Here is a 26,036-nt window from a genome sequence, read left to right as displayed (position 1 = left end):
GGCAATCTTAGGTAGTGTAGCTTTATCACCCTCGGAGCTTCTGGTTATCCTGGCCAGCACTGAAATGAATCCTTATGCCCATGCAGTTGTCCTCAAGCGGTAAAAGCCCAGTGTTCCCTTAGATCAGGGGTGCCCAACCTTTTGAAGAGCGAGGGCCACCTAAGAGACTTGGTAACTAGTCGCAGGCCACAATGAGCGGAGTGGGTGCATGGAAGCCCACTCTACTCTATAAAGCCCACTCTACCTTTTTTTCTTTTTTTTTGTGGTTTGGATTGGAGGTAGGCGTTTGTGAACGGACACAGGTCCATTTACATCTGCTACTCCTTAGAGGTGAATGGAGGGTCCAATTGGTTCGGATTGACTGTGTGAAAGGGGCCTATGGCTCAGTGCAGGTAACCCTCAGGTGCACCGCTCTGCAACTGCGGATTCGTTTGAAAGTAGCCCAGTAACTACTGCAGAACAGTATAACAGTATTCTTTTCTATTCAATCCCAGAGCAGGAGGTCGCGGGCCACATCAGAGGGCTCCGCGGGCCACTGGTTGGGCACCCCTGCCTTAGATAATAAAAAAATGTATTAAGGTAGCTGACATGTGTACTGTAGTTCTACAAAAAAAAGCCTGAGTTTAAGAGCCGGTTCACACAGGGGCGACCTGTCAGGCGACTCAGCTGCCTGACAAGTCGCGGTCCGCAGTAGTCAATGGAACCGTTCTAATAGGAGCGACGCAAGTCGCTCCGACTTAGAAAAAGGTTCCTGTACGACTTTGGGGGCGACTCTGGGCGACTTGCATTGACTTCAATACAGAAGTCATTTTGCAAGTTGCCTCTCAAGTCTCCTTGAGATCACCTTGCCGAGTCGCCCCCAAAGTCGTGCCGCCTGTGTGTGAACCGGCTCTAAAGAAGTTTCTGTTAGGGTTAAAGAATAATTTTATGCAGGAGTACTAACAATGATGTCATAATATAAAACACTGTGAAGGTTATTATTGCTACCAACAACTTTGTTTTGTTTTTCTTTCTTAATTACTACTCTATCTCTTTCAGCACTTGCTTGCTGTGATGATGTAAGGGATAAAATTATTTATAATTACAATGAGCTCCTGAGAGCTGGTAACCAGGTAAAACATGGCCCCTGCTAGCAGGTTCATCTGTCACTATTACCACAGGGTACTTATACTTCAATTACAGTGATCAGAGGCCAGAGATCAAAACTTCAGGGCTCACATCATCTCCTAACTTCAGGCACTGTGTTAGGCTGCATTCACATCTAGACGGACGAAATTGCGGCAAATCGCGGTAAAAATAGCGGCGTTTTGTACCGCGATTTGCGGCGACAAAACGCCGGTATTGTCCGCCTAGATGTGCCCCAAGATGACCCCCTCTATGGAGATGATTGCCATCTCCTAGCCGAACGCTCGAAGACGCCTGAAAAAAAGGTCCGGGACCTTTTTTCACGCGGCAGGCGACAGGCGTCCGGCGTTCGGCGTGGAGATGTGAACCATCTCCATAGAGGGACATCTGTTTTCAGCCCTCTGGCGGCAGCGGCGTAGCGCTACAGGCGTAAAAACGCCTAGGTGTGAATGGGGTCTAAGGTGAAACCCTTCCTGTAACATGCCACACATATCCATTGTAGCTTCCAGGCCTCTGCTCTGAAATCCAACATGAAGCCCTAGCCATGGGATCCAGGCCAGCCAACAGCGCAGTGAACATACTGTAGCAGGCCAATTACTTCTAATTCTAACTCTCTTCTCAATTTAGCTTAATACATATCCCCCTCACATTCTTCTCCGAAAGAAGGGGATGTCCAGGTTAGATTTCTTTGTAATTAAAAAAAAACCTTTTACATGAACCTGAAGGAATGTGCGCAATCCAATCAACAAAACAGCTTGAAATCGAATGCCCCATACACACGATCGGGATTCCCGGCGGTAAAAAAAATTTGCCGGGAATCCCGGGGGGAAAACCGAGGACCTGCTCAGTCACTTTCCCCGTCTACACACCAGAGATTTTCCCATTGGGAAAAATGCGGTGAGAGCTTTGGCCGGGAAACCCGGCCGTGTGTATGCTTCACCGCAGTGTTTCCCATAGGGAAACTGCCAAGAAAAAGACCGTCGGGAATCGCGGCAGGAAAAAAGAGAACATGTTCTAATTTTTCATGCCGTGATTCCCGGCGGGTTTTCTTGTCGGGAAAACTGCCATGGAGCATACACATGGCCAGTTTTCCCCGCCAAAAGCTGTCATGGCAGTTTTCCCAAGGCATAACGAGAGAAGTTGCCAGTTGACCCTATCAAATTTTTGTTATGAGGTCCCTAGAATTTGTAAAAGTTCTCTGCCTCTGGTATTCTGTTTCCCTGGGATTGCATGGGATCAAACTAAGAACATTTATTTGAGAAGCCAAAAAAAAAAAAGTTAATGTAAGGCCCCGTACTCACGACCAAACATGTCTGCTGAAACTGGTCCGCAGACCAGTTTCAGCAGACATGTTTGGCCGTGTGTTGGCCCGAGCGGACCATTTTGGGACGGATCGGACAGGTTTCCAGCGGACAACTGTTTCCCGGACTTGTTTTAAAACAGTCCGCTGGAAACCTGTCCGCCCGGACATGTACGGTCGTCTGTACAGACCTACCGTACATGTCCTGCCGCCCGCATCCCTCGCATGCGTCGAATGACTTCGACGCATGCGTGGAAGCATATTTAAGGCGGCCCGCCCACGTCGCCGCGTCATTGTCGCGGCGACACCGCGTCATCGACGCGGCGACACCGCGGACACGCCCCGCGTAATGTTTACGCGCGGGCTTCTGTTCGATGGTGTGTATAGCCATCGAACAGAAGTCCCCGGGCAGTCCCCGGCCAGACATGTCCGATGGAAACGGTCTGCAGACCGTTTTCATCGGACATGTCCTGCCGTGAGTACAAGGCCTCAGTGTTTAGAAAATATAACTGATGAGAAAGGCAGTAAAAATAAATAAAACAGATGTCCGTGTAATTGTTTGCCAAGCGAGAGATTACAGCAAGGAAATGTGGGAGCACTTTAGTGTTTTTGTAAATTGTATAAGTATAGTAAGGAGAATGAAATGTAAATATTAAGAAAAGTAATGCTAATAAATACACATAGGCAACTATGCTGTATTTCTAGAAGAAACTAAGGGCCAGATTCACAAAAGGGATACGACGGCGTATCTGCTGATACGCCGTCGTATCCCTGTTTCTATCTATGCGACTGATTCATAGAATCAGTTACGCATAGATATCCCTAAGATCCGACAGGTGTAATAGTTTTACACTGTCGGATCTTAGGATGCAGTACCGCGGCCTCCGCTGGGGGGATTTTGCGTCGTAAACCAGCGTCGGGTATGCAAATTAGCAGTTAGGGCGATCCACGAAATGTTTTCCCGTTGTTACGTCGCCGCAAGTGTTAGTTTGCCGTCGCAAAGATAGGGCTGCTTTTACAAAGTGTAAACTTAGTACACCATGTAAAAGTATACCCGTCTTTCCCGCGTCGCTTTCGATTTTTTTTTTATTTATTTTTTCCCGGCGCAAGTCTTTTTTACCCGTCGCGATTCACAAAACGTCGGCGCGTCGTAACTTCGCGCAAAGCACATCGGGAAATTTGCGACGGGAGCATGCGCAGTACGTCCGGCGCGGGAGCGCGCCTAATTTAAATGGGACTCGCCCTATTCGATTGGGCCCGCCTTGCGCCGGACGGATTTAGGATACACCGCTGCAAATTTCCAGGTAAGTGCTTTGCGGATCGGGCACTTAGCCAGAAAATTTGCGGCAGTGTAACCTAAATCGGTTACGTTACGCTGCGCCGCCTGGCTGTGAATCTGGCCCTAAGACGTTTCACAGACCATATACTACTTCCTCCTTTAAATAGAAGAAAGGCCATTCAATGTATACAGTAGTTTGCTTACTAGTCTTTGTATTGGTGAAAACTGTTGGATTTATTGGATTATTTTAGCATAACAATTAAAAAATAAATTGATGCAAGAAAAAAAAAATATCCCTTACTGACATAGCCGTGCGCAGTCTATGGCATTAGGGTGTGTACCCCAAAGCTCATATACACACAGGTTATATTGTCAAAAGTATTGGGACCCCTACTTTTACACGTACATGAACTTTAATAGCATCCCAGTCTTAGGCCCCATACACACGGGAGGATTTATCCGCGGATACGGTCCAGCGGACCGTTTCCGCGGATAAATCCTCTTGAGGATTTCAGCAGATTTTAATGCGATGGAGTGTACTCACCATCGCATTGAAATCCGCGCCGAAATCCTCTGGCGATGACGTGTCGCGCCGTCGCCGCGATTATGACGCGGCGACGTGCGTGACGCTTTCATATAAGGAATTCCATGCATGCGTCGAATCATTACGACGCATGCGGGGTATCCCTTCGGACGGATGGATCCGGTGAGTCTATACAGACCAGCGGATCCATCCGTTGGGATGGATTCCAGCAGATGGATTTGTTTGGCATGTCAGCAAATATTCGATCTGCTGGAATCCATCCCAGGGGAGAAATATCCGCGGAAACAGATCCGCTGGAGTGTACACACCATAGGATCTATCCGCTGAAACCCATTTGCTGGGATTTTTCAGCGGATGGATTCTATCGTGTGTACGGGGCCTTAGTCTGTAGGGTTCAATATTGGATTGAAAAAAGTGGAAAGGACACTGCGCTAAACAAAAACAAAAAAAGTGTAAATGCTGCCAGTACCAAAAATTGTAGATACAAATTCAGGAAAAGTGTTAAAAAAGGAGGTACGGCGCAAAAACCATATATGTGAAAAATTCAGTGATGACACCAAAAAAAGGAAAAAATTAATAAATAAGATGTACAAACTGTTACCAAAATAAAACCACAACCTGAAGTGATTAATATGAATTGAGAACATAAACCAATAACTGGGTAGGTGTATGCCAATCTCCTGGTTACCAGAGAAAGTGGATAAATATTCAATCCAAAGGTATGACGTTAAAGCAAATCACAATCATACATAAAGCAATATAAAAAATTATAGTCCATAAATGAGTCCCAAGTGTAGTAAAAGTGATAAAAAATCCAAGATCTTCTTATAATAAGTGATGTGACATCAGAGATTACAGATTAAACTTCCTTCCACCAAGTGGGCACCCAAGTGAGAGAGATGTAGTCTCCTTACCAGATACAAAGACCACAAGCGGTCAGACCAGGCACAGGGTTTTTAAAGTCAGTGGCCCAGATTCAGAAAGGAGTTACGTCGGCGTATCTCCAGATACGCCGTCGTAACTCCGAATGAGGGCCGTCGCATCTCGGCGCCTGATTCATAGAATCAGATACGCCTCAATGTTGCCAAGATAGGAGCGGCGTAAGTATCCTACGCCGTCGTATCATAGGGTGCATATTTACGCTGGCCGCTAGGTGGCGCTTCCGTAGATTTCCGCGATGAATATGCAAATGAGCTAGATACGCCGATTCACGAACGTACGTGCACCCGGTGTATCAAGATATACGTCGCTTACGTAAGGCGTCAGACCGGCGTAAAGTTATGTTAGGTATGGACGTCGGAAACGTACGAACAGCATCGTATTTTACGTTGTTTGCGTAAGTCGTCCGTGAATGGGGCTGGGCGTAGGTTCCGTTCACGTCGACTAAGCATTGAGCGGGCGTAATTGACTTTAAAAATTGGACGTGATATTGAGCATGCGCGCGCATGCGTCGTTCTATAACAGCGTCATTTATGTGGGGTCACGAAACATTTACATACAACACGCCCCCTACTAGCCTAGTTTGAATTAGGCGGGCTTACGCCGTGTCAGATACACTACGCTGCCGTAACTTACAGCGCAAGTTGTTTCTGAATACGGGACCTGCCGCTCTAAGTTACGGCGGTGTAGTGTATTTAAGATACGCTACGCCTGCCTAAAGATAGGCAGATCTCTCTGAATCCGGGCCAGTGACTTTAAAAACCCTCGCCCATATTCTCTGTAAATGTCCGCGGGCGGCGCGTAAGGCATTTACACTCCGCCGCCCCAAACTACAGGAGCAAGTGCTGTATTCCCCAAACACTTGCTCCGTAGTTTGGGGCGGCGGAGTGTAAATGGCCCGGCGTAGCCACGCGTATCTTCAAGGGGGCGGCTTCTATTCAAATTAAGCGCGCCCCCGATTCTAAGTGCCTGGTCTGGCCGCTTGTGGTCTTTGTATCTGGTAAGGAGACTACATCTCTCTCACTTGGGTGCCCACTTGGTGGAAGGAGGTTTAATCTGTAATCTCTGATGTCACATCACTTATTATAAGAAGATCTTGGATTTTTTATCACTTTTACTACACTTGGGACTCATTTATGGACTATAACTTTTTATATTGCTTTATGTATGATTGCGATTTGCTTTAACGTCATACCTTTGGATTGAATATTTATCCACTTTCTCTGGTAACCAGGAGATTGGCATACACCTACCCAGTTATTGGTTTATGTACACAATTCATATTAATCACTCCAGGTTGTGGTTTAATTTTGGTAACAGTTTGTACATCTTATTTATTCATTTTTTCCTTTTTTTGGTGTCATCACTGAATTTTTCACATATATGGTTTTTGCGCCGTACCTTCAATATTGAGTTGGCCCACCCTTTGCAGTTTGGCCCACCCTTTGCTGACCATCAGTGCTGCCTATCAGTGCCACCTATCAGTACCAATTAGTGCTTCCTATCAGTGCCACCTATCAGTACCAATTAGTACTGCCTATCAGTGCCACCTATCAGTGCCCATCATTGCTACCAATTAGTGCCCTTAAATGCTGCCAACCAGTGCTGCCAGTCAGTGCAGCCTATTAGTGCCCATCAGTGCTGCCTAATAGGCTGCACTGATTGGCAGCACTGATTGACAGTGTTGATGGGCACCAATTGGTAGCCCAACTAATAAGCACTGATAGACAGCACTGATGGGCACTGATAGACAGCATTGATTAGCACTGATTGTCGGCATTGGTTGGCACTGATAGAGGAGAGGGGGAGTTTCACATGCAGCAGACAGTCAGGCTTTCAAGAGCTGCTCAATGTGTGAAAATGTCAGGGAATGTAACGGTTTACTGGGAGAAAGACCAGCTGTCACAACTTAGCTGCGATATCGGGGGTTGTCACGACCAAGCAGCTATCAACACCAACCAATGATTGGGCTGCTTAAGAAAGGGGGTGGAGCCACATAAATGTAGCGACCCACCCAGAAACCCATCCCATTGGCTTGAGTTTGATAACGGTTGGTCCTGCCCACCCCCGACATCATTTCTGTATGTTGTGTTTTTTAAGCTGTACATAAAAGAGTCTTTTAAAAATATCCATACTCCCCGCAGTCACCACCAATTGTGGGAGAGAGTTCCACATCCTTATTGCTCTGACAGTGAAGAATCCCCTGCACAGTCTAAGGTTAAACCGCTTCTCCTCCAGTCTCAACGTGTGGTCCAGTGTCCTCATACACACCCTGGGACTAAATCGTTTTTTTTCCTATGCTGGGATCCCAATTGAGGTATTTGTAGATTGCTAACATGTCCCTCTTTAAGCGTTGTTTCTCCAGCGAGAATACATTTAGTGTTTGCAGCGGGTCCTCGTAATTTAGGTCCTCCAGTCCCCTTATTATTTTTGTTGCCCTTTTTTGGACTCTCTCCAGCTCCAGCACATCCCTTCTGAGGACCGGTGACCAGAACTGGATAGAATACTCCAGATGTGGCCTAACCAGAGTTTTATAAAGTGGCAGGATTATAGTTTTATCTCTGGAGTATATCCATTTTTTTTATGCATGCTAATATTCTGGCAACTTTGACATTGCATGCTATTGCTCAATCTTTCATCTATTAGGACCCCTAGATCCTCCTACATCCATGATTCTCCGGTTTTCCATCTAGTGAATAAATTGCATTTATGTTTATTGCCCCCAAGTGCCATTTTTATTTTTTTTATTTTATTCAGGTCATTCTGCAACATTTCTATGTCCTGATGTGAGTTCATTGCTCTACTTATTTTTCTGTCATCCGCAAAAACTGAGACTGAGCTATTTATCCTGTTCTCTATATCATTTATAAATAAATGTAACAGAATTTGGGGCATGGCTTGGTGCGCAATGGAGATGGCTGCCTGAAGACAGAGCTCCAGGAGACCCGCAGCCTTTTTGCACTCTTCTGGCGATCCTCGCTCTGCAGAATTAGCAGACTGCTGAAACACTCATCAGGGACACGCTCATGCTGATCATTGGTGGTTTCCACCACCCGCAGTATACAGGATATCTTTAACCCCCCTGGCGGTATTCCCGAGTCTGGCTCGGGGTGGAATTTCAGCACCAAAAAGCGGTAACCCCGAGCCCGACTCGGGATCGCCTCGCAGCAGCCACGGTTTACTTACCTTGTCCCTGGATCCTGCCATGCCTCTCTGCTATGTGATCGAGCGGTGTCTCCTCGCTCGATTCACAGTGTTCCTGTGTGCAGCCGAGTTCCGTTCCCTGCGCCATTACGACGCACGGGGGCGGAGAACAGCGCCAAATTCAAAAAAGTAAATAAACACAATACATACAGTATACTGTAATCTTATAGATTACAGTACTGTATGTAAAAAATACACACCCCTTGTCCCTAGTGGTCTGCCCAGTGCCCTGCATGTACTTTTATATAATAAAAACCTTTCTTTCTGCCTGCAAACTGTAGATTGTCCATAGCAACCAAAAGTGTCCTTTTATGTCAAAAATGGTTTTAGACCAGCTAGAAAACCGCGATAATAAATTACAGTATAATCACTTGCAGAATTGTGCGATAGCGATTTGTGGGGAAATTCGTCATTAAAAAAATAAAAGTAATGACAGCGACAATTCTGCAACTGAGCAAATTTCAGTGATTTTGAGTTGATTACATTATTGAATAATTTTTATTATAATTATATTATTATTTGTTATAATTATTTCCAAATACTGGAAACTGCTGACAATCCCCTCACTAAAAGAATGGGCTCATACAGTAAACCACATCTCGAAAATGGAAGAACCACCACTAAGTTCCACAAAACGTGGTCTGGCTGGTTCAAGTTCAAATATTCTGTAGCTTATGATAGTCTGAGAACAGGGTAAATGCATTTTGAGCAACGAATATACCTATTAGGAGCTTGATAAAACCATATGTGTTGTTGAGGACCTACAATTCATGGATTGTAATCGTACCTGTCACACCCCTAACAGGATATTCTTGACCCTTACCTGTTTACTTTTTTTTTTTTTCTATTATGTAGATCTCATTGGCCCAGATTCTCGTAGAATCGCGCAAAACTGTGCAGGCGTATCTCATTTACGTTACGCCACCACAAGTTTTACAGGCAAGTGCTTAATTCACAAAGCATTTGCCTGTAAAGTTGCGGCGGCGTGGCGTAAATCACCCGGCGCAAGCCCGCCTAATTCAAATTAGGCAGGTAGGGGGCGTGTAGTATTTAAATTAAGCGCGTTCCCGCGCCGAACATACTGCGCATGCGCCGTCCGTAAAATATCCCAGGGTGCATTGCTCCAAATGACGTCGCAAGGACGTCATTGGTTTTGACGTGAACGTAAATGGCGTGCAGCCCCATTCACGGACAACTTACGGGAAGTCTGTGGATCACCTCACTCTGTTATGTCACTCTCTTTAGTGGTATCACTGCTCAGCGTGACAATGATGGGTTACACAAAGTAGCACCCTCCTACATTCCATTCACCCACATAAAAAGTTGCAGACCTTGGCATTACCAACAGACAGAATACAATATACTAGAACAGTAGTATAAATGTAAAAAAGAAAAATTCTAAATATACAGAAAACAAAAATATTTCAGGAAATATTTCAAGCAATATAATCAGAGTACTTGACAGGCATAAGTGCTCACTAGGGCAGCTTAGCATCCAAAGGACGGTCCTTCCTCAACAAAAGGATCACAAAGTTGTTCATTTAACAGAACGATCAACACTTTCTTAACTGGAGATGTCCAATGTGGCAAGTTTCAGCAAGGGCTCATTGGCCAAGGATACTTGAGGTGATTGAAGCCCTATTAGTGCATTTGCATTGCGCAGTACTGTATGTGAGACTTTTTTTGTTTGCACTAACATTCAAATTTTCAGGACAAGCTATCAGGGTGTACCCCCTTCATCAAGGTCCAAAAAGCTTAGTACTGCTTGGACCCTGAAGAAGGGGGTACATCCCAAAACATTGTCCCGAAAATTTGGATTTTTTGCAAATATAAAAATGTATCACATACAGTACTTTTTAACAAAAGCTACAAGCTCAACTTCAGAAAGAGTAGGAAGCCACCCGGTAATCGGCGCAATGCGGGAGAGAGGGGAGAAGATGACACTTTCAGTTTCTCGGCAGCACCCCCCGGTTCTCAGCTTGCTGTTCGACATAGGGGAGAAGAACAGGAGATAACACTTTCAGTTTCTCAGAAGCACCCTCCACCCCCCCCCCCGTTCTCAGCTTGCGGCTGGAGAGAGAAGAGAATGTTGGGGGTAGGGGCCCAGGCCTAAAGCTGTGTAAGGGGCCCCCAAAATTTCTGATGGTTGCCCTGCAGATGGTGAAGAGTCGGCAAGCACAACAGCTGTCTTGGAGTATGAATGGAACACACGAGGTAAAAGCAAGTTCTGTACATACGGTGACCAGTCAGTGCCCCTGGTCATCACCACACCAGTTATATAATGACGCTGTACTGCTATAATGACGCTGTACTGCAGGGGTCATCAACCCTGTCCTCAGGGCCCACTAACAGGCCAGGTTTGCAAGATAACTGAAATACATCACAGGTGATATAATTTGCTGCTCAGTGATTGCAGTATTCTAGTCTGCATCTCCCAAAGGTAATACTTAAAATCTGGCCTGTTAGCGGGCCCTGAGGACAGGGTTGACGACCACTGCTGTACTGCACTGATGACAGTATGTAAACATGTCTTCTTTTTTAATTTTCCAAAAAACTGTGACAAAAAATTACAACTTCTCAAAACACTTAATGCCTCTTACTAAATACCTTGGACTGTCTACTTTCCAAAAAATGGGTCATTCGGGGGATATTTCTACTGTCCTAGCATTTTTCGGGTCACAAGAAATGAGAAAGGGTGTTAGTACATCATGATTGATGGATTTTCAGATATACTGTATATACCATAGTTTGTGGACTCTATGGGCCAGATCCACAAACGAATTACGCCGACGTATCTATTGATACGCTGCGTAATTTCAAAGTTCCCCTGTCGTATCTTTGTTTTGTATCCACAAAACAAGATACGACTGAATGAGGGCTCGATCCGACTGGTGTACGTCTTAGTACGCCGTTGGATCGTAGGTGCATATTTACGCTGGCCGCTAGGTGGCGTTTCCGTCAATTTCCGCGTCGAGTATGCAAATTAGCTAGATACGGCGATCCACGAACATACGTCCGGCCGGCGCATTTTTGTACGTAGTTTCCGTAAGGCTTTTTTTCGGCGTATAGTTACCCCTGCTATATGAGGCGTATCCTATGTTAAGTATGGCCGTTGTTCCCGTGTCAAATTTTGAAAATGTTACGTCGTTTGCGTAAGTCGTCCGCGAATAGGGCTTTGCGTACAATGGCGTCACCGTCGTAAGCATTGGCTTGTTCCAGTTTAATTTTGAGCATGCGCACTGGGATACCCCCACGGACGGCGCATGCGCAGTTGAAAAAAAACGTCATTTACTTCGGGTCAACACGTATTTACATAAAACACGCCCCCATCACATCCATTTGAATTGCGCGCCCTTACGCCGCCAAAGTTACACTACTGTAACTTATGGTGCGAATTCTTTGAGGATACAAAAAAAAAGCTGTAAGTTACGGCGGTGTAGTGTATCACAGATACGCTACGCCCGATGGAAATATGCGCCAAGGTACGTGGATCTGGCCCTATAACTTTCACACAGCGGAAATAATAAACGCTGATTTGGGTTACTTTAACCAAAGAAATGTAGCAGAATACAGTGTGGTTTAAATTTTTGAAGAACAATAATTTTTTTGCAAAATGTTATCATTTTATAATTTTAAAAAACTTTGGCATTTTTTTGTTTATTAAGCACAAAAAAAACACAAAAAGAAAGCTTTATTTGTGTGAAAAAAAAAAAAACTATAAAAATGTAATTTGGGCAGAGTGTTGCATAACTGTGCAATTGTCATTGTCAGTGATCGGATTTTCCACGGACAAAGTCTCTGACTTTTGTCCGAAGGGCGTTGGCCGTGAACTTGTCTTGCATACAAACTGCAAAGAATTGTTGGCTTACAAACACAAAACTACCGTATTTTGCGGCGTATAAGACGACTTTTTGGATGCAAAAAAATGCATCCAAAGTCGGGGGTCGTCTTATACGCTGGGTACGGTCTCCGTGCAGCTGCGATCATTCATGATTTCAAAGCCGCGCGGTGTCTTCTCAGCGTGTCCTGTGATAGGCGGAACACAAATCTTCCCAGCAGCGCCTCTGTTCTGTGTTCCACCTATCACGGACATCTTCTCATCCTCGGACGAGATGAGAAGGCATCCGTGATTGGCGGAACACAGAACAGAGGCGCTACTGGGAAAATTTGTGTTCCGCCAATCACAGGACACGCTGAGAAGACGGCGCGGCTTTGAAATCATGGACGCTCGCAGCAGACGGAGACTGTCACCGGCCTGCAAAACGTGAGTGATGGCACAGTGGGGGGGGGGGGGGAAGTGGGGGCAAGTGATGGCACTGTGTGGGCAAGTGATGGCACTGTGGGGGCAAGTAATGTGATGGCACTGTGGGGGCAAGTAATGTGATGGCACCGTGGGGGCATGTAATGTGATGGCACAGTGGGGGCATGTAATGTGATGGCACTGTGAGGGCATGTAATGTGATGGCACTGTGGGGGCAAGTAATGGCACAGTGGGGGCATGTAATGGCACAGTGGGGGCATGTAATGGCACAGTGGGGGCATGTAATGGCAAAGTGGGGGCATGTAATGGCACAGTGGGGGCATGTAATGGCACAGTGGGGGCATGTAATGGCACTGTGAGGGCATGTAATGTGATGGCACTGTGGGGGCAAGTAATGGCACAGTGGGGGCATGTAATGGCACAGTGGGGGCATGTAATGGCACAGTGGGGGCATGTAATGGCACAGTGGGGGCATGTAATGTAATGGCACAGTGGGGGCATGTAATGGCATAGTGAGGCTTGAAAAAAGCCTGTTTCTGTCAGCGGTTGTTTCTGTCAGCGGTTGTTCTGGCTACCCCTCAGCTTCCAGAAAGACTAGTAGGGAGGGGGTAGTCTTATACGGCGAGTATATCCCAAAACCAAAGTCGTCTTATACGCCGGAAAATACGGAATGTGGTTTTTCAGCTCTTTAGCGCCACCCTTTGGGCAACTTCTGCTAATGTTGTGTTATGGTTAGCCTTGCTTCTGAGAATGCGTGTTTGTACTTGGATTTTTTTTACGACGGACTTGTGGTACACACGATCGGATAATTCCAACACCACGCATTTGTTGTCGGAAAATTTTAAAGCACGCTATCCCACATTTGTTGTTGGAAAATCTGATAACAATTGTCCGACGGAACATACAAACGGTCGGATTATCCAACAACAGCCTGCCATCGCAACAATTCCTGTCGGAAAGTCCGATCGTGTGTATAGGCCTAAAGTGTGACAGCGCTAAAAGCTGAAAATTGGCCTGGGCAGGAAGGGGGTAAAAGTGCCTGGTATTGAAGTGGTTAAAATTGTCTCTGAAGTTGAAGAAGTGTGCTTGCCAACTGCTCGGTCATATTGCTACATTTATGTCTGAATACTTTTCTTACTAAGAAGTTTTCAGAATACGAAATATTAATAGCTGGCATATAAATACTGTATCTGCAAAAATCCATAACAAGAAAGCTGTCCTATAAATGCAATTCATGAGTTAATATTTCCTTAGTTAACCAAATATGCAGCTAATATATGTTTGCAGGTTGGCACCCATTTCAAAATAATTCCTGTAACACGGGTTTAGAGCCATTACTGGTATAGCATATAATTACAGTGCCTCGAAATAACCAGGAAACTTCAGCAAACATCACTAAAAATATCAAAGAAGCTAAATTGCAGGCGGATTTATTCTGGAAATAAATGCGAGAAGCACCTTCCTTTTTGCCACGTTAATCCTCTAACATAATAGCCGTTATGATTATTTTCTGCCGTGACGCTAGATGGGGACATTTCTTCAGTAACTTTTTCATAAGCTTTACTGCCAATAGCCTACGGGGGCCACACGTGTATCATTCATGCAAATAAATCGATCACATTAAATAAAAATAACAACTCAAATATCTTTCATTCGATCAATTTAATGAACTCTCGGTCGATTATTAGCGTTAAAATGTTGTAAATCACTTCTGACCAATTGAAGAAATAGCTGCATGTTTTCAGAGATTCGTAATTCAGGTCGATGGGACATGTTGGAACAGGAAGAGGCCGTCCCCAAACTGTTCCCACAAAGTTGGGAGCATGAAATTGTTCAAAATGTCTTGGTATGCTGACGCCTTAAGAGTTGCCTTTACTGGAACTAAGGGGCCAACCCAACCCCTGAGAAACAACCCCACATCATAATCCCCCCTCCACCAAATAATTTGGACCAGGGCACATAGCAAGGTCCCTAAAGACATGGATGAGTGAGTTTGGGGTGAAGGAACTTGACTTGCCTGCACAGAGTCCTGACCTCAACACGCACTCCAATTACACTGGAGAGTGCGAGCCAGGCCTTCTCATCCACATCAGTGCCTGACCCCACAAATGCGCTTCTGGAAGAATGGTCAAACATTCCCATAGACACATTCCTAAACCTTGTGGACAGCGTTCCCAGAAGAGGTGAAGCTGTTATAGCTGTAAAGGGTGGGCCAACAAAATATTGAACCCTACGGACTAAGACTGGGATGCCATTAAAAATCATGTGCGTGTAAAGGCAGGTGTCCCAATACTTTTGGTAATATAGTGTGTGTGTGTATATATATATATATATTTTTTTTTTGGGGGGGGGGGGGTAAAAATACCCACAAAAAATATTTTTGTTTCTGTCATAAAAAATGTTTTTCCCCTTCACTGATGGGAACTGATGAGGCGGCACTTTTATGTATTATTGATGGGCACTGATAGGCGGCACTGATATGCAGCACTGTCGGGCACCAATAGGAAGCACTGATGGGCACTGACATATGACACTGATGGGCACTGATAGGCGGCACTGATGGGCACTGACAGGTGTCATTGATGGGCACTGACATATGACACTGATGGGCACTGATAGGCGGTACTGATGGGCACTGACAGGTGGCATTGATGGGCACTGACATATGACACTGATGGGCACTGACAGGCGGCTGTAGACTGGACAGCGGCAAATGCGGCCGTCGGCACCACGTGTGCACATACTCCATGTGGGCATTTTATTTGGGTACAGAGTCACATGACAGCGCAATTGTCAGTTAAAATAATGCAGTTCCGTATCGCAAAAAACTACCTCGTCGTGAAGGGGGGTAAACCTTTTGGAGATGACCTGGTTAATAGAGATATTATTAGATTCCTCTTTGGTTATATTTCTGAATATTTATCTTGATTCGTTATATATTTCTGAATGTTTATCTTTAGTCGTTATATATTTCTAAATATTTATCTTGATTCGTTATATATTTCTGAATATTTAACTTTATTCCTTATATATTTCTGAATATTTATCTTTATTCCTCATATATTTATCTTTATTCGTTATATATTTCTGAATATTTATCTTTATTCCTCATATATTTATCTTTATTCGTTATATATTTCTGAATATTTATCTTTATTCCTCATATATTTATCTTTATTCGTTATATATTTCTGAATATTTATCTTTATTCCTCATATATTTATCTTTATTCGTTATATATCTCTGAATATTTAACTTTATTCCTTATATATTTCTGAATGTTTATCTTTATTCGTTATATATTTCTGAATATTTATCTTTATTCCTTATATATTTCTGAATATTTATCTTTATTCCTTATATATTTCTGAATATTTATCTTGATTCCTTATATATTTCTGAATATTTATCTTGATTCCTTATATATTTCTGAATATTTAACTTTATTCGTTATACATCTCGAATATGTTATATCTTTTATTATTGATATGTCAATTATTGATTATTATCATCTTTGTCTTATGACGAGAAAACCAATCAAAAGATTAACATCTGAACATTTCTTGAAAAACTGATGGTAGATCTAAAGGAGATTGTACAACCAGATTGTATAGTGTATGGTGACACAGATGGTGTTTTGTGATCAGATAATAAAAGCAGCTCATTCCAGAAATCAAGGCAGATTTATTTTTCTTTAGCTGATGTGTGTGCATTGTGAGGGCTGTGAGTGGAGGGAGATGAGAGAACACAGGTAATGAGGAGTGACTCATTGTTGTGTATGAGGAAGCAGAGTGATCGGGCTCCTCCCTGCTCTTATTACCTACTATGATGATGAGAGGAGGAGGAAGAGGAGGAGGGGCTGTGACAGTGGAGTTGCCAGGAGGCAGACAGGAACAAGTGCTATCTATTGTAGACATTATGCTGGACACACCATGAGCTGGAGGCCTCATAGTAGCCAAGGAGTGGTCCTCACAGCCTACCATGCCGGCAAGAAGGACTTTTCTAAGATCTCCCCTAAAAGGTAAGAGATCGCAGGAGATCCTTCGGGCAGGACAGGGACCTCTGTATGGGCTGATCGCTAGTGCTCTATGGATGACTATATACTAGGACTGACTATATACTATGACTATATACTATGGATCTACTGTATATACTATGGATCTATATACTATGACTATATACTATGGATCTATATACTATGACTATATACTATGGATCTATATACTATGACTATATACTATGGATCTATATACTATGGATCTATATACTATATACTATGGATCTATATACTATGGATCTATATACTATGACTATATACTATGGATCTATATACTATGGATCTATATACTATATACTATGGATCTATATACTATGACTATATACTATGGATCTATATACTATATACTATGGATCTATATACTATGGATCTATATACTATGGATCTACTCCTATCCTCAGCCATCCGAGCCTGCAGACACCTCATGTAATCTGTCATTGTTTGTTTGTTGCATGTTGTTGTTGTTGTTTCTACTAAAAGTTGATTATTTTGTAGCTCTGTCAGCAATGACTTTGCAGCACTTTAGTTTGTATCATAATAAAGTGTAGGATGTTGTTGTATCGTGTAATGTAGCAACATGTTTTGCAAAGTTTGCAGCTCTTCCCTTTCTTGTGGTTTTTTCATGCTGTGCCCTTAGTATGTGAATGGATGTCACCTAGTCATTGCAGGTGTGTGTGCCCGCCTGTAATTGGATGTGTCTGTGCACAGATAATAATAATAATTGCACTGACATCTGCATCAGCCATCGACACCCAGCTTTGTCAGTGCCATCCGCTGGCAGCTCCCAAAACTTTACGTTAGGTTAGGCTAATAGAAAAAAATATTTTCGTTTCAGCCTTAGTTTACGCTGACGCATCTCGGGAAACGCACAAAATGTGCCGCATTTTATCGCATTGCAATCGCAGGGCATCCATTCAATCTCCTGTAGGCGTCAGCCCTGGTGCACGATGATGCGATACAGGAAACGCACATAATTTTCTGCGTTTTCCCGCATCGCAATCACATGGCGTCCGTGCGAACTGCTGCGGGTGTCCGCACTAAGGATGAGCTCCGGCGTGTTCGCACAGCCCGTGTGCAGAGCCCGCCAGGAAGTCGGCACGGCGCTGCGCTAATTGCAGGCATTATAACGTTTCCTGATCTCTGAAGCCGAGCATCGGGACAATGGGGTTGATTTACTAAAGGCAAATTCACTTTGCACTACAAGTGCACTTGGAAGTGCAGTCGCTGTAGATTTGAGGGGAAGATCTAACATGAGGGGAAGCTCTGCTGATTTTATCATCCAATCATATGCAAGCTAAAATGCTGTTTTTTTATTTTCCTTGCATGTCCCCCTCCAGATCTACAGCAACTGCACTTCCAAGTGCACTTGTAGTGCAAAGTGGATTTGCCTTTGGTAAATAACCCCCACTGTCTCTCTGCCTGTGATTTGCGCAGCGCCGTGCCGACTTCCTGGCGGGCTCTGCACGTGGAGTGTGCGAAACACGACGGAGCTCATCCCTAGGTGACACTGATGCGATGCAGGAAATGCACAAGATTAGCTGCGTTTTGCCCGCATTGCACTGCAAAGCAAACGCATGGCGACCATGCGATCTGCTGCGGGTGTTGGTCCCGGTTCACGCTGGTGTGATGCGGGAAACCCTGTGATTTAGTGCCGTTTCCCGCATCGCACCTGAATCGCACACAGGGCTGGTGCAAAGATTTCTGACACCCTGGGTGAAACCTCATTTTGCCACCCCCTGGCTCCACCCCTTTTCCCCTGCCCATGTAAACCCCACTCTTTTAATGACGTGTGTCAAATTCAGCCTCATCAGTGCCCATGTTTGCTTGTGTCCATTCATTCGGGAGTTGGGACACAGACACAGTCCTCAGTCGCCATTGCGCCTCTGACACCAGGGGGGGTTATTTACGAAGGGCAAATCCACTTTGCACTACAAGTGCAAACTACCAGTGCAAAGTGCACTTGGAGGTGCAGTCGCTGTAAATCTGAGGGGTAGATCTGAAACGAGGGGAAGCTCTGCTGATTTTGTTGTTTTTTATTTTCCTTGCATGTCCCCCTTGGATCTGCAGCGGCTGCACTTTCAAGTGCACTTTCAGTGCAAAGTGGATTTGCCTTTTGTAAATAACCCCCTATGTGCGAACGGAGAGGTGGCTGCCTGCTGATGCTCAGACTTGGTTGCTCTCTGCAGAGAGAAGAGAGTAGGAACACCAGTGGCAGTGCACCCTAGGCAGCTGCCTAGTGGTTGCACCGGCCCTGATCACACACTGATTCACACTGACATCTGAGAACCGCTGGGGGTGTCAATGTAAAGTTAAAGAAACACTAAAGGCAGAAATATATATTTTTTAAAATAACAAACATGTTATACTAACCTCCACAGCAGCTTGTTTTGCACAGAGTGACCCGGATCCGTGTGTCTTCTGGGGTCCCTCGGCGGCTGTCTCGGCTCCTCCTTGCAAAAGCTTTCCACGTTCATGCGAGCTCCCTTGCATGGTGGAAAGCTTTTGCGAGCGTGCTCCCGTGATACAGCGGCGGCCATAGCCGCCGACTGTATCACTCGGCCCCACCCCCCGGCGTGCCGCGTCATCTGCTGTGATTGACAGCAGCGCCAGCCAATGGCTGCCCTGCTATCAATCCGCCCAGCATAGCCAATCAACGGCCAGGCTGGGAACCGAACAGGATGACAAGCACGCACCCGGGACTTTCGAACGGTGAGGTAAGTAAAACGGTGGCTCAGGGGGGGGGGGGGGTGCTGTCAGATGTTTTTTCACCTTGATGCATTAAGGGAAAACAACTTTTACCTTTACAACCCCTTTAAGGACCCCCCCCCCCCCCCCAGATCAGTTTGCACCCATGCAATCCGATTCCAGTGCAGACCAAAAAAAAGGTCCTGCACAATTTTGGTGCAAATGTGATGCAATTTCAGCCATACAGTTTTGTATGGCTGAATTTGCATCGCACAGCTATCGCATGGGATCTGCACAGCAATGCGGTGCGAATCGCATGCAATGTCTGGGGTCGCACAAGTGTGAACCCAGCCTCAATGTTAGATTAACGACACCCCAAACCAGATTTTAAAAAGCAGTGCGATTGCCAGAATCACATCACTTGAGTTTGAACACCCATGCGATTCAGGTGTAAGCAAAAAAAAAAAAAGGTCCTGAACGATTTTGGTGTGGATGCAATTTGAGCCATACAAACTGTATAGCTCAAATTGCACTGCACAGACAACGCATGTGATGTGCACAGGAATGTGGAGTGATTGCTGTGCAAATCTCATGCAGTGTCTGCATTACATGTGAACCCAGGTTTAAGGTCAGATTAACGACAACCCGAAACAGATCGCAAAACGCAGTGCTTTTGCCAGAATCGCATTAACATGGGTGCGAAAACCCATGCCAGAATCGTGATTCAGGTGCGAGCAAAAAAAGGGTCCTGGCCCATTTTGGTGCAAATACAATACAGTTTGAGCCATACAAAATGTATGGCTCAAATTGCACCGCACATACATCTGATGTGATGCACACAGGAATGCGGTGCGATTTAAGTGCTAATCATATTCAGTGTCTGCATCGCATAAGTGTGAACCCAGACTTAGAGGTAGTAAATTCTCAGACCCCGTTCACATCTAAGCGTAGCAGAATCGCAAAATTCTAGAACGCACGAAAAAGAACACGTTTAGGTGCCGTTTCGTTGCACCCCAAACATGCTAAAGAAATGGGCGTTTTGTCGTACACCAAAACACCCAAAAAACGCACAATTAAAAAAAAAATGCAAAATTCTAATCTACAAAGGGCATAAGACTTTTTTGGTTCATTTTTGGAGTAGAGGGCAACCCATTCAAGGTATCGCTCCAAAAATTCGATATTTCCACGTTGGTCAGATTTAAACATGAGCACAGGACCCTATGGAAAAGCTTTGATCTACAGGTGAGCTTATAATGAAAAGGGGTTTTAAAGAATTGTTTTTTTTTTTTTTTTAAATAGGTTCCTTTAACCACTTGCTTACTGGGCACATATACCCCCCTCCTGCCCTGGTTTAATTTTTCTACTTCCGGCACTGCGTCGCTTTAACTGACAATTGCGCAGTTGTGCGACGTGGCTCCCAAACAAAATTGACATCCTTTTTTTTACCCACAAGTAGAGCTTTCTTTTGGTGGTATTTGATCACCTCTGCGGTTTTTATTTTTTGCTCTATAAACAAAAAAAAGGGGCCAATTTTGAAAAAAATATAAATATTTTTTACTTGTTGCTATAATAAATAGCCCAATTTTTTTTTTTTTAAATATTTTTTTTCTCAGTCTAGGCCGATACGTATTCTACGTATTTTTGGTAAAAAAAAAAAATCGCAATAAGCGACTGGCTTGCGCACATCTGACACTTTTGACACATTTTTGGCACCGTTCACATTTATACTGCGATCAGTGCTATAAATATGCACTAATTACTGTATAAATGTGACTGGCATTGAAGGGGTTAACACTAGGGGGTGAGGAAGGGGTTAAATGTGTACCCTGCATAGTGTTTCTAACTGTGGGGGAAGGGGACTGACTGGGGGAGGTGACTGATCTGTTCCCTATGTACAAGGGACACAGATCGGTCTCCTCTCTCCCTGACAGTACGTGGATCTCTGTGTTTACACACAGAGATCCACATCCTTGTCTCTGTAACCGCCGATCGCGGCAGCCTGGTGGACATTGCGGCCGCCAGGCACGCGCATCGGCATCTCAGTGATGCGGCGGGCACGCGCGCCGCCGGCGGTGCTCGCGCTCCCCCCAGTGGCCAGGAGGAGCGGAGGCCGTAAAAAGACGGCGACCCAGAGATTTAGAACCACCCTGCGGCCGTTAGAACCCCAGTTTGGTTTTTACTGTTGTATGTTTCACCACTGGGAAAGTTGACTGTTTTTTGTCTTTTTCCTGGACACCATTGTCAATGGGATAACCCAAACGTTGGTAGGGCTCATGCAAATGCAACCATTAGCTGCTTTGTTTTATGTGCAAGGTGTATACGGGGCTAATTTATCCACTGACAGGAATCGCAAATTCTTGCTGGCGAACGCACATGTGAGTTCCAATAGAGGGAAAAATCTTCCAATGGGGACACGTGTTCTGGTGACATGTTCTGGAGAGAGGATCTCCCTTAGGCCCCGTACACACCATAGAATCTATCCGCAGATAAATCCCATCAAATGAGTTTCAGCGGATAGATTCTATGGTGTGTACACTCCTGCGGATATTTATCCTCGGATAAATCTCCCCTGGGATGGATTTTCAGCAGATGAATATTTGCTGACATGCTCAACAAATCCATCTGCTGAAGTCCATCCCAAAGGATGGATCCACTCGTCTGTACAGACTCACCGGATCCATCCGTCCAAAGGGATTCCCCGCACGCGTCGTAATGATTTGACGCATGCGTGGAATTCCTTATATGACAGCGTCGCGCCCGTCGCCGCGTCATAATCGCGGCGACGGCGCGACACGTCATCGCCAGAGGATTTCGGCGCGGATTTCAATGCGATGGTGTGTACACGCCATCGCATAGAAATCTTCTGAAATCCTCGAGAGGATTTATCCGCGGATACGGTCCGCTGGACCGTATCCGCGGATAAATCCTCTCGTGTGTATGGGGCCTTACTTTATCTAGATCTCCTCTCATGTCAATAGTATGGAGCAAAAAAGTGTTATCGCTTCTGCATTAATTCTTATAGTTGTAGTATGTTAATGAAAGAAAATCTTTTTCTTTTCTTTTCTTTCTTTTTTTTTTCTTTTCTTTCTTTCTTCTTTTCTTTCTTTTTTCTTTACTATTCACTTGCTTTTTTTTTTTCCCCTGAGACCTTTATTTGAAGTATCACTGCACAGCAGCGTAGTATGTTGCGCAGATGTGTGGTGACATGCGGTGCCATGCAATGCTTATCACACTAACATTGCAGTGTGAACCGGTGAGGGCACATAGAGAACAACTTTTTTTTTTTTCTATGTGCTGTAGTGGTGCAGAAAAATAAAGGTCACTGCAAATAGTGTGAACGAGCTCTTACTATGACATGAACATGTAATCCTGTACTCATGGGAGTCTGGACAAATCGATAAACATTTGTCTGCATAGATTTGCAAAGATCTGGCATAGATTGCACTGGAACATTTGTGATGCCTTCTGATATATATATAAACTGTCATGATTAAAAACTGAGGCTGCCATTGCTGAATTCTAAATCTAAAACCATCAGAACAAGTCGGCAGATCAGGACTTAAAGTATAACTAAAAGCAAAACTTTTTTTCTAGTTTTGGATAGAGTAGAGAGGGATTAGAACACCTCTCAGTTTTTATTCCTGTCTGTACCCCCATTAGGGAGGTTAACCCTCTATTTGTTTACCATTTTTATTGAAAGTGAAAGAAAATACAACATTTTGGGTTGTCCCCAGAAAAGTAATAGAGGGGAAATCTTCCAGTGGGGACATTAGTTCTGGTGACATGGGATCTCCAAGGAATTCCCCTAATTTGCAAGGATTTCCTCTCACTTCCTGTTTGGCTATGGGACAAGAAGTGAAGGGAAATCTCTGCTATGGGACACAGATGGTGAAAATAAAATCTCGCAAGGGTTCTAATCCTCCCTAATGCTTCCTACACATGGCCAGATTTTCAGAGAAAAAAAGTCAGACAGGCTTTTTTTCTAGGAAAGTCCGGCCGTGTGTAGCCTCCATCAGACTTTTTTTTCGGAAGTCCTACAGACCTTAGAGACCCGGTTCTCTTTCTTTCCGACGGACTCACGCCGGACTTTTGCACGGTCCGACCATGTGTACAAGGCTCTATCCCAAATGGGGGGGGGGGGGGGGTTTGCCTATAGTTCTACTTTAACTCAGAATTTCCTGATCTTTACTTTACGGGTTAGCATAGAAGTCAGTCGGCAAGCATTTTCAGCCTCCATATTTCACAGGACAGGTTTGCTTTTGGCTCTAAAAGGTGATCTGCAGTGGATAATATGGGTGAATCCTAATTACTTCTAGTAGACAGATCTCAATTGAAAATAACAGGATTGATAAAAGCAGTGCATGCATAGCATTGCAAATGTAAGTTGCCGCTCAATCATGTGATTAACCCCCCAACTGCGAGGGCAAACAAGCCCTAAACTGTCTGTAAGAAGAAGAATAATCCCTCTGTTGATCATAGTTGTTACTAAAACAGAAAGTGAGGAGTAATCTAAAGCAAGCTGAGAGGCTGAGCCGGGTCCAGGCATCTGGATAAATGCCAGCATTAAAGTCAGGATCGTTACAGGGTAGGGTTGCCACCTACTCCCTTTAAACCCAAACACATATAAAATAACACAGGTTATGAGGCTAATTTAATGCAGATAAGGCACCAAGTGATTTTAATTACTTCCTTAATCAGCCACAGAACCTGTGTAATTACTATGTGTTCCGTCTTAAAGGGATGAGGTGGCAACTCTATTAAGCTTCATTCACACTTGGCCGTTCGGGTCCGTCTGTCGGCGGACCTGAACGGCCGCTCCATGCATCGCTATGGAGCGTCAGATGTCAGCGGAGACATGTCCGCTGACATCCGACCCGCTAAAAACAGACGTATGGGGGCCACGTCCCCATCCGTCCATGCGGATCAGATCGGGTAAGACCTGATGAAAACGGACATGCTGTCCGTTTTCATCAGATCGCTCCATAGGGACACAGCGGTGCCCGACAAGCCCCTCCCCACTCAGTGAGCAGAGAGGAGCTTGTCATCGTCGGCTCAGCGGAGATCTGCGGACTGATCTCCCGCTGAGCTGACGGGAGCAGGCGGACTCCGTAGCGACGGAGTCCGCCAAGTGTGAATGAAGCCTAACTCTGTTACAGAGCCATGATCTTTACAGGGCTAGGTGATGTCAGCCAACAGCTGAGCTTAGCCTGCTGTAGGCTGACAATGGGTCACAGGGGGGGCAGGGCGAAGTACACTCCTGTGATCCCCAGGAGAAGTATAGCCAAAAGAGCTTTGGCTGTACCTCTCCTTTAAGAGCTTTTTCACACCAGATACTATCAGGTGTGCTGTTTAAATGCATCTTGAAGGCATGAACAGTAGAATCAGTCTGTCCCTAGTTCATACCACTACGTTCAGTTCCAATACTTAAAAAAAAAAAAAAAAAAAAAAAAAAAGTACAGCAGCATGCATTTTTATTTTTATTTTTTTTTACAGCGGAATACATACAGTAAATGCAAGGGGCGTCCTTAGTATGCTAAACATTCAAGTGGAAAAAAATAAAGTTTACTGAAATGCATTTCAAATGCAATAAAAACGCGTAAGCCCCGGTTTACACCAGTGCGCCGTGCGATATTGCATGTGATTCGCACCACACTGCAGTGCAAATCACATGAGATATCTGTGCGATGCAACCAAACTTGCACAGGACCCTTTTTTTATCCGCACCAGAATCCGATCGCATGGGTGCTCACACCCATATGATCTGATTCATGTCTAAACTGACAGTTCACACTGCAAACTGATTTGGGGGTGTCATTAACTTTCTATCAACTTTTTTTTTTTTTGCATAGTGCAGTGTGAATTGCCTTGCGAGTGAGGTGCGATGTGGGAACCCGCAGTGGATTTGCATGGCACGGACAGGCAGAAGGACGTGTGTGTGTGTATATATACGTTCCCCTTTAAGAAGCCGGCATTGTGGACGCACGCCCCCCGCCGGGAGCTCCGTGACTCTGACCGCGGGTCCCGCAGACTCGATGTTCGTGGGCATACCCGCGATCGTGTCACGGTGAGGAAGAAGGGGGAAATGCTTATGTAAACAATATTTCCCCAGTCTTCCTAGTAACAGGACAGTGTACACATTTTCCTGTAATCGAAAGCTGTGATCACTGTCGTGTCACACACAGCCCATCCCCCCTACAGTTAGAAACACATCCCTAGGCACACTTAACCCCTTCAGCACCACCTAGTGGTTAATCCCTTCACTGCCAGTGTCATTTTCACAGTAATCGTTCATTTTTATAGCACTGATCGCTGTAAAAATTACAATGGTCCCAAAAATGTGTCAAAAGCGTCCGCTGTGTCCGCCATAAAGTCGCAATTGCAATAAAAATTGAAGATTGCTACCATTACTAGTAAAAAAAATAGAAATAAAAATGACATTCTATCGCCTATTTTGTAGACGCTATAACTTTTGCGCAAACCAATCAATATACATTTATTGCGTTTTTTTTTTTTTTTTTTTCTTACTTAGCAGCCTAAACTGTGGAAAAAAAAAAATTTATATATTTTTTTTGTGGATATTTATTATAGCAAAAAAGTTAAAAATATTAAATTTTTTTCAAAATTGTTGCATTATTTTTGTTT

At 44.6% G+C, this 26,036-nt stretch overlaps 1 protein-coding gene across 2 annotated transcripts in view; it reads left to right on the top strand.

Moving 5' to 3' along the window:
- The window catches only part of ARHGAP18 (Rho GTPase activating protein 18), a 149,622-nt gene that overhangs the window by 14,542 nt on the left and 109,044 nt on the right, over window positions 1-26,036 (top strand). The window contains exon 1 of one of the 2 annotated variants that reach the window (XM_040350414.1): window positions 16,436-16,673. The exons of the other annotated variant lie outside the window; for it this stretch is intronic. Within the exon in view, the coding sequence (XP_040206348.1) occupies window positions 16,585-16,673 (89 nt within the window). The 5' untranslated portion in view covers window positions 16,436-16,584. Of the gene's footprint in view, window positions 1-16,435; window positions 16,674-26,036 lie in introns of those variants that run through there. 2 annotated transcript variants of the gene reach the window in all.

This window comes from Rana temporaria, chromosome 4 (assembly GCF_905171775.1).
Source record: "Rana temporaria chromosome 4, aRanTem1.1, whole genome shotgun sequence".
Classification (NCBI taxonomy): domain Eukaryota; kingdom Metazoa; phylum Chordata; class Amphibia; order Anura; family Ranidae; genus Rana; species Rana temporaria.
Note: the sequence above shows the minus strand (reverse complement) of the source record. Positions and strands in the feature narration are given on the sequence as shown.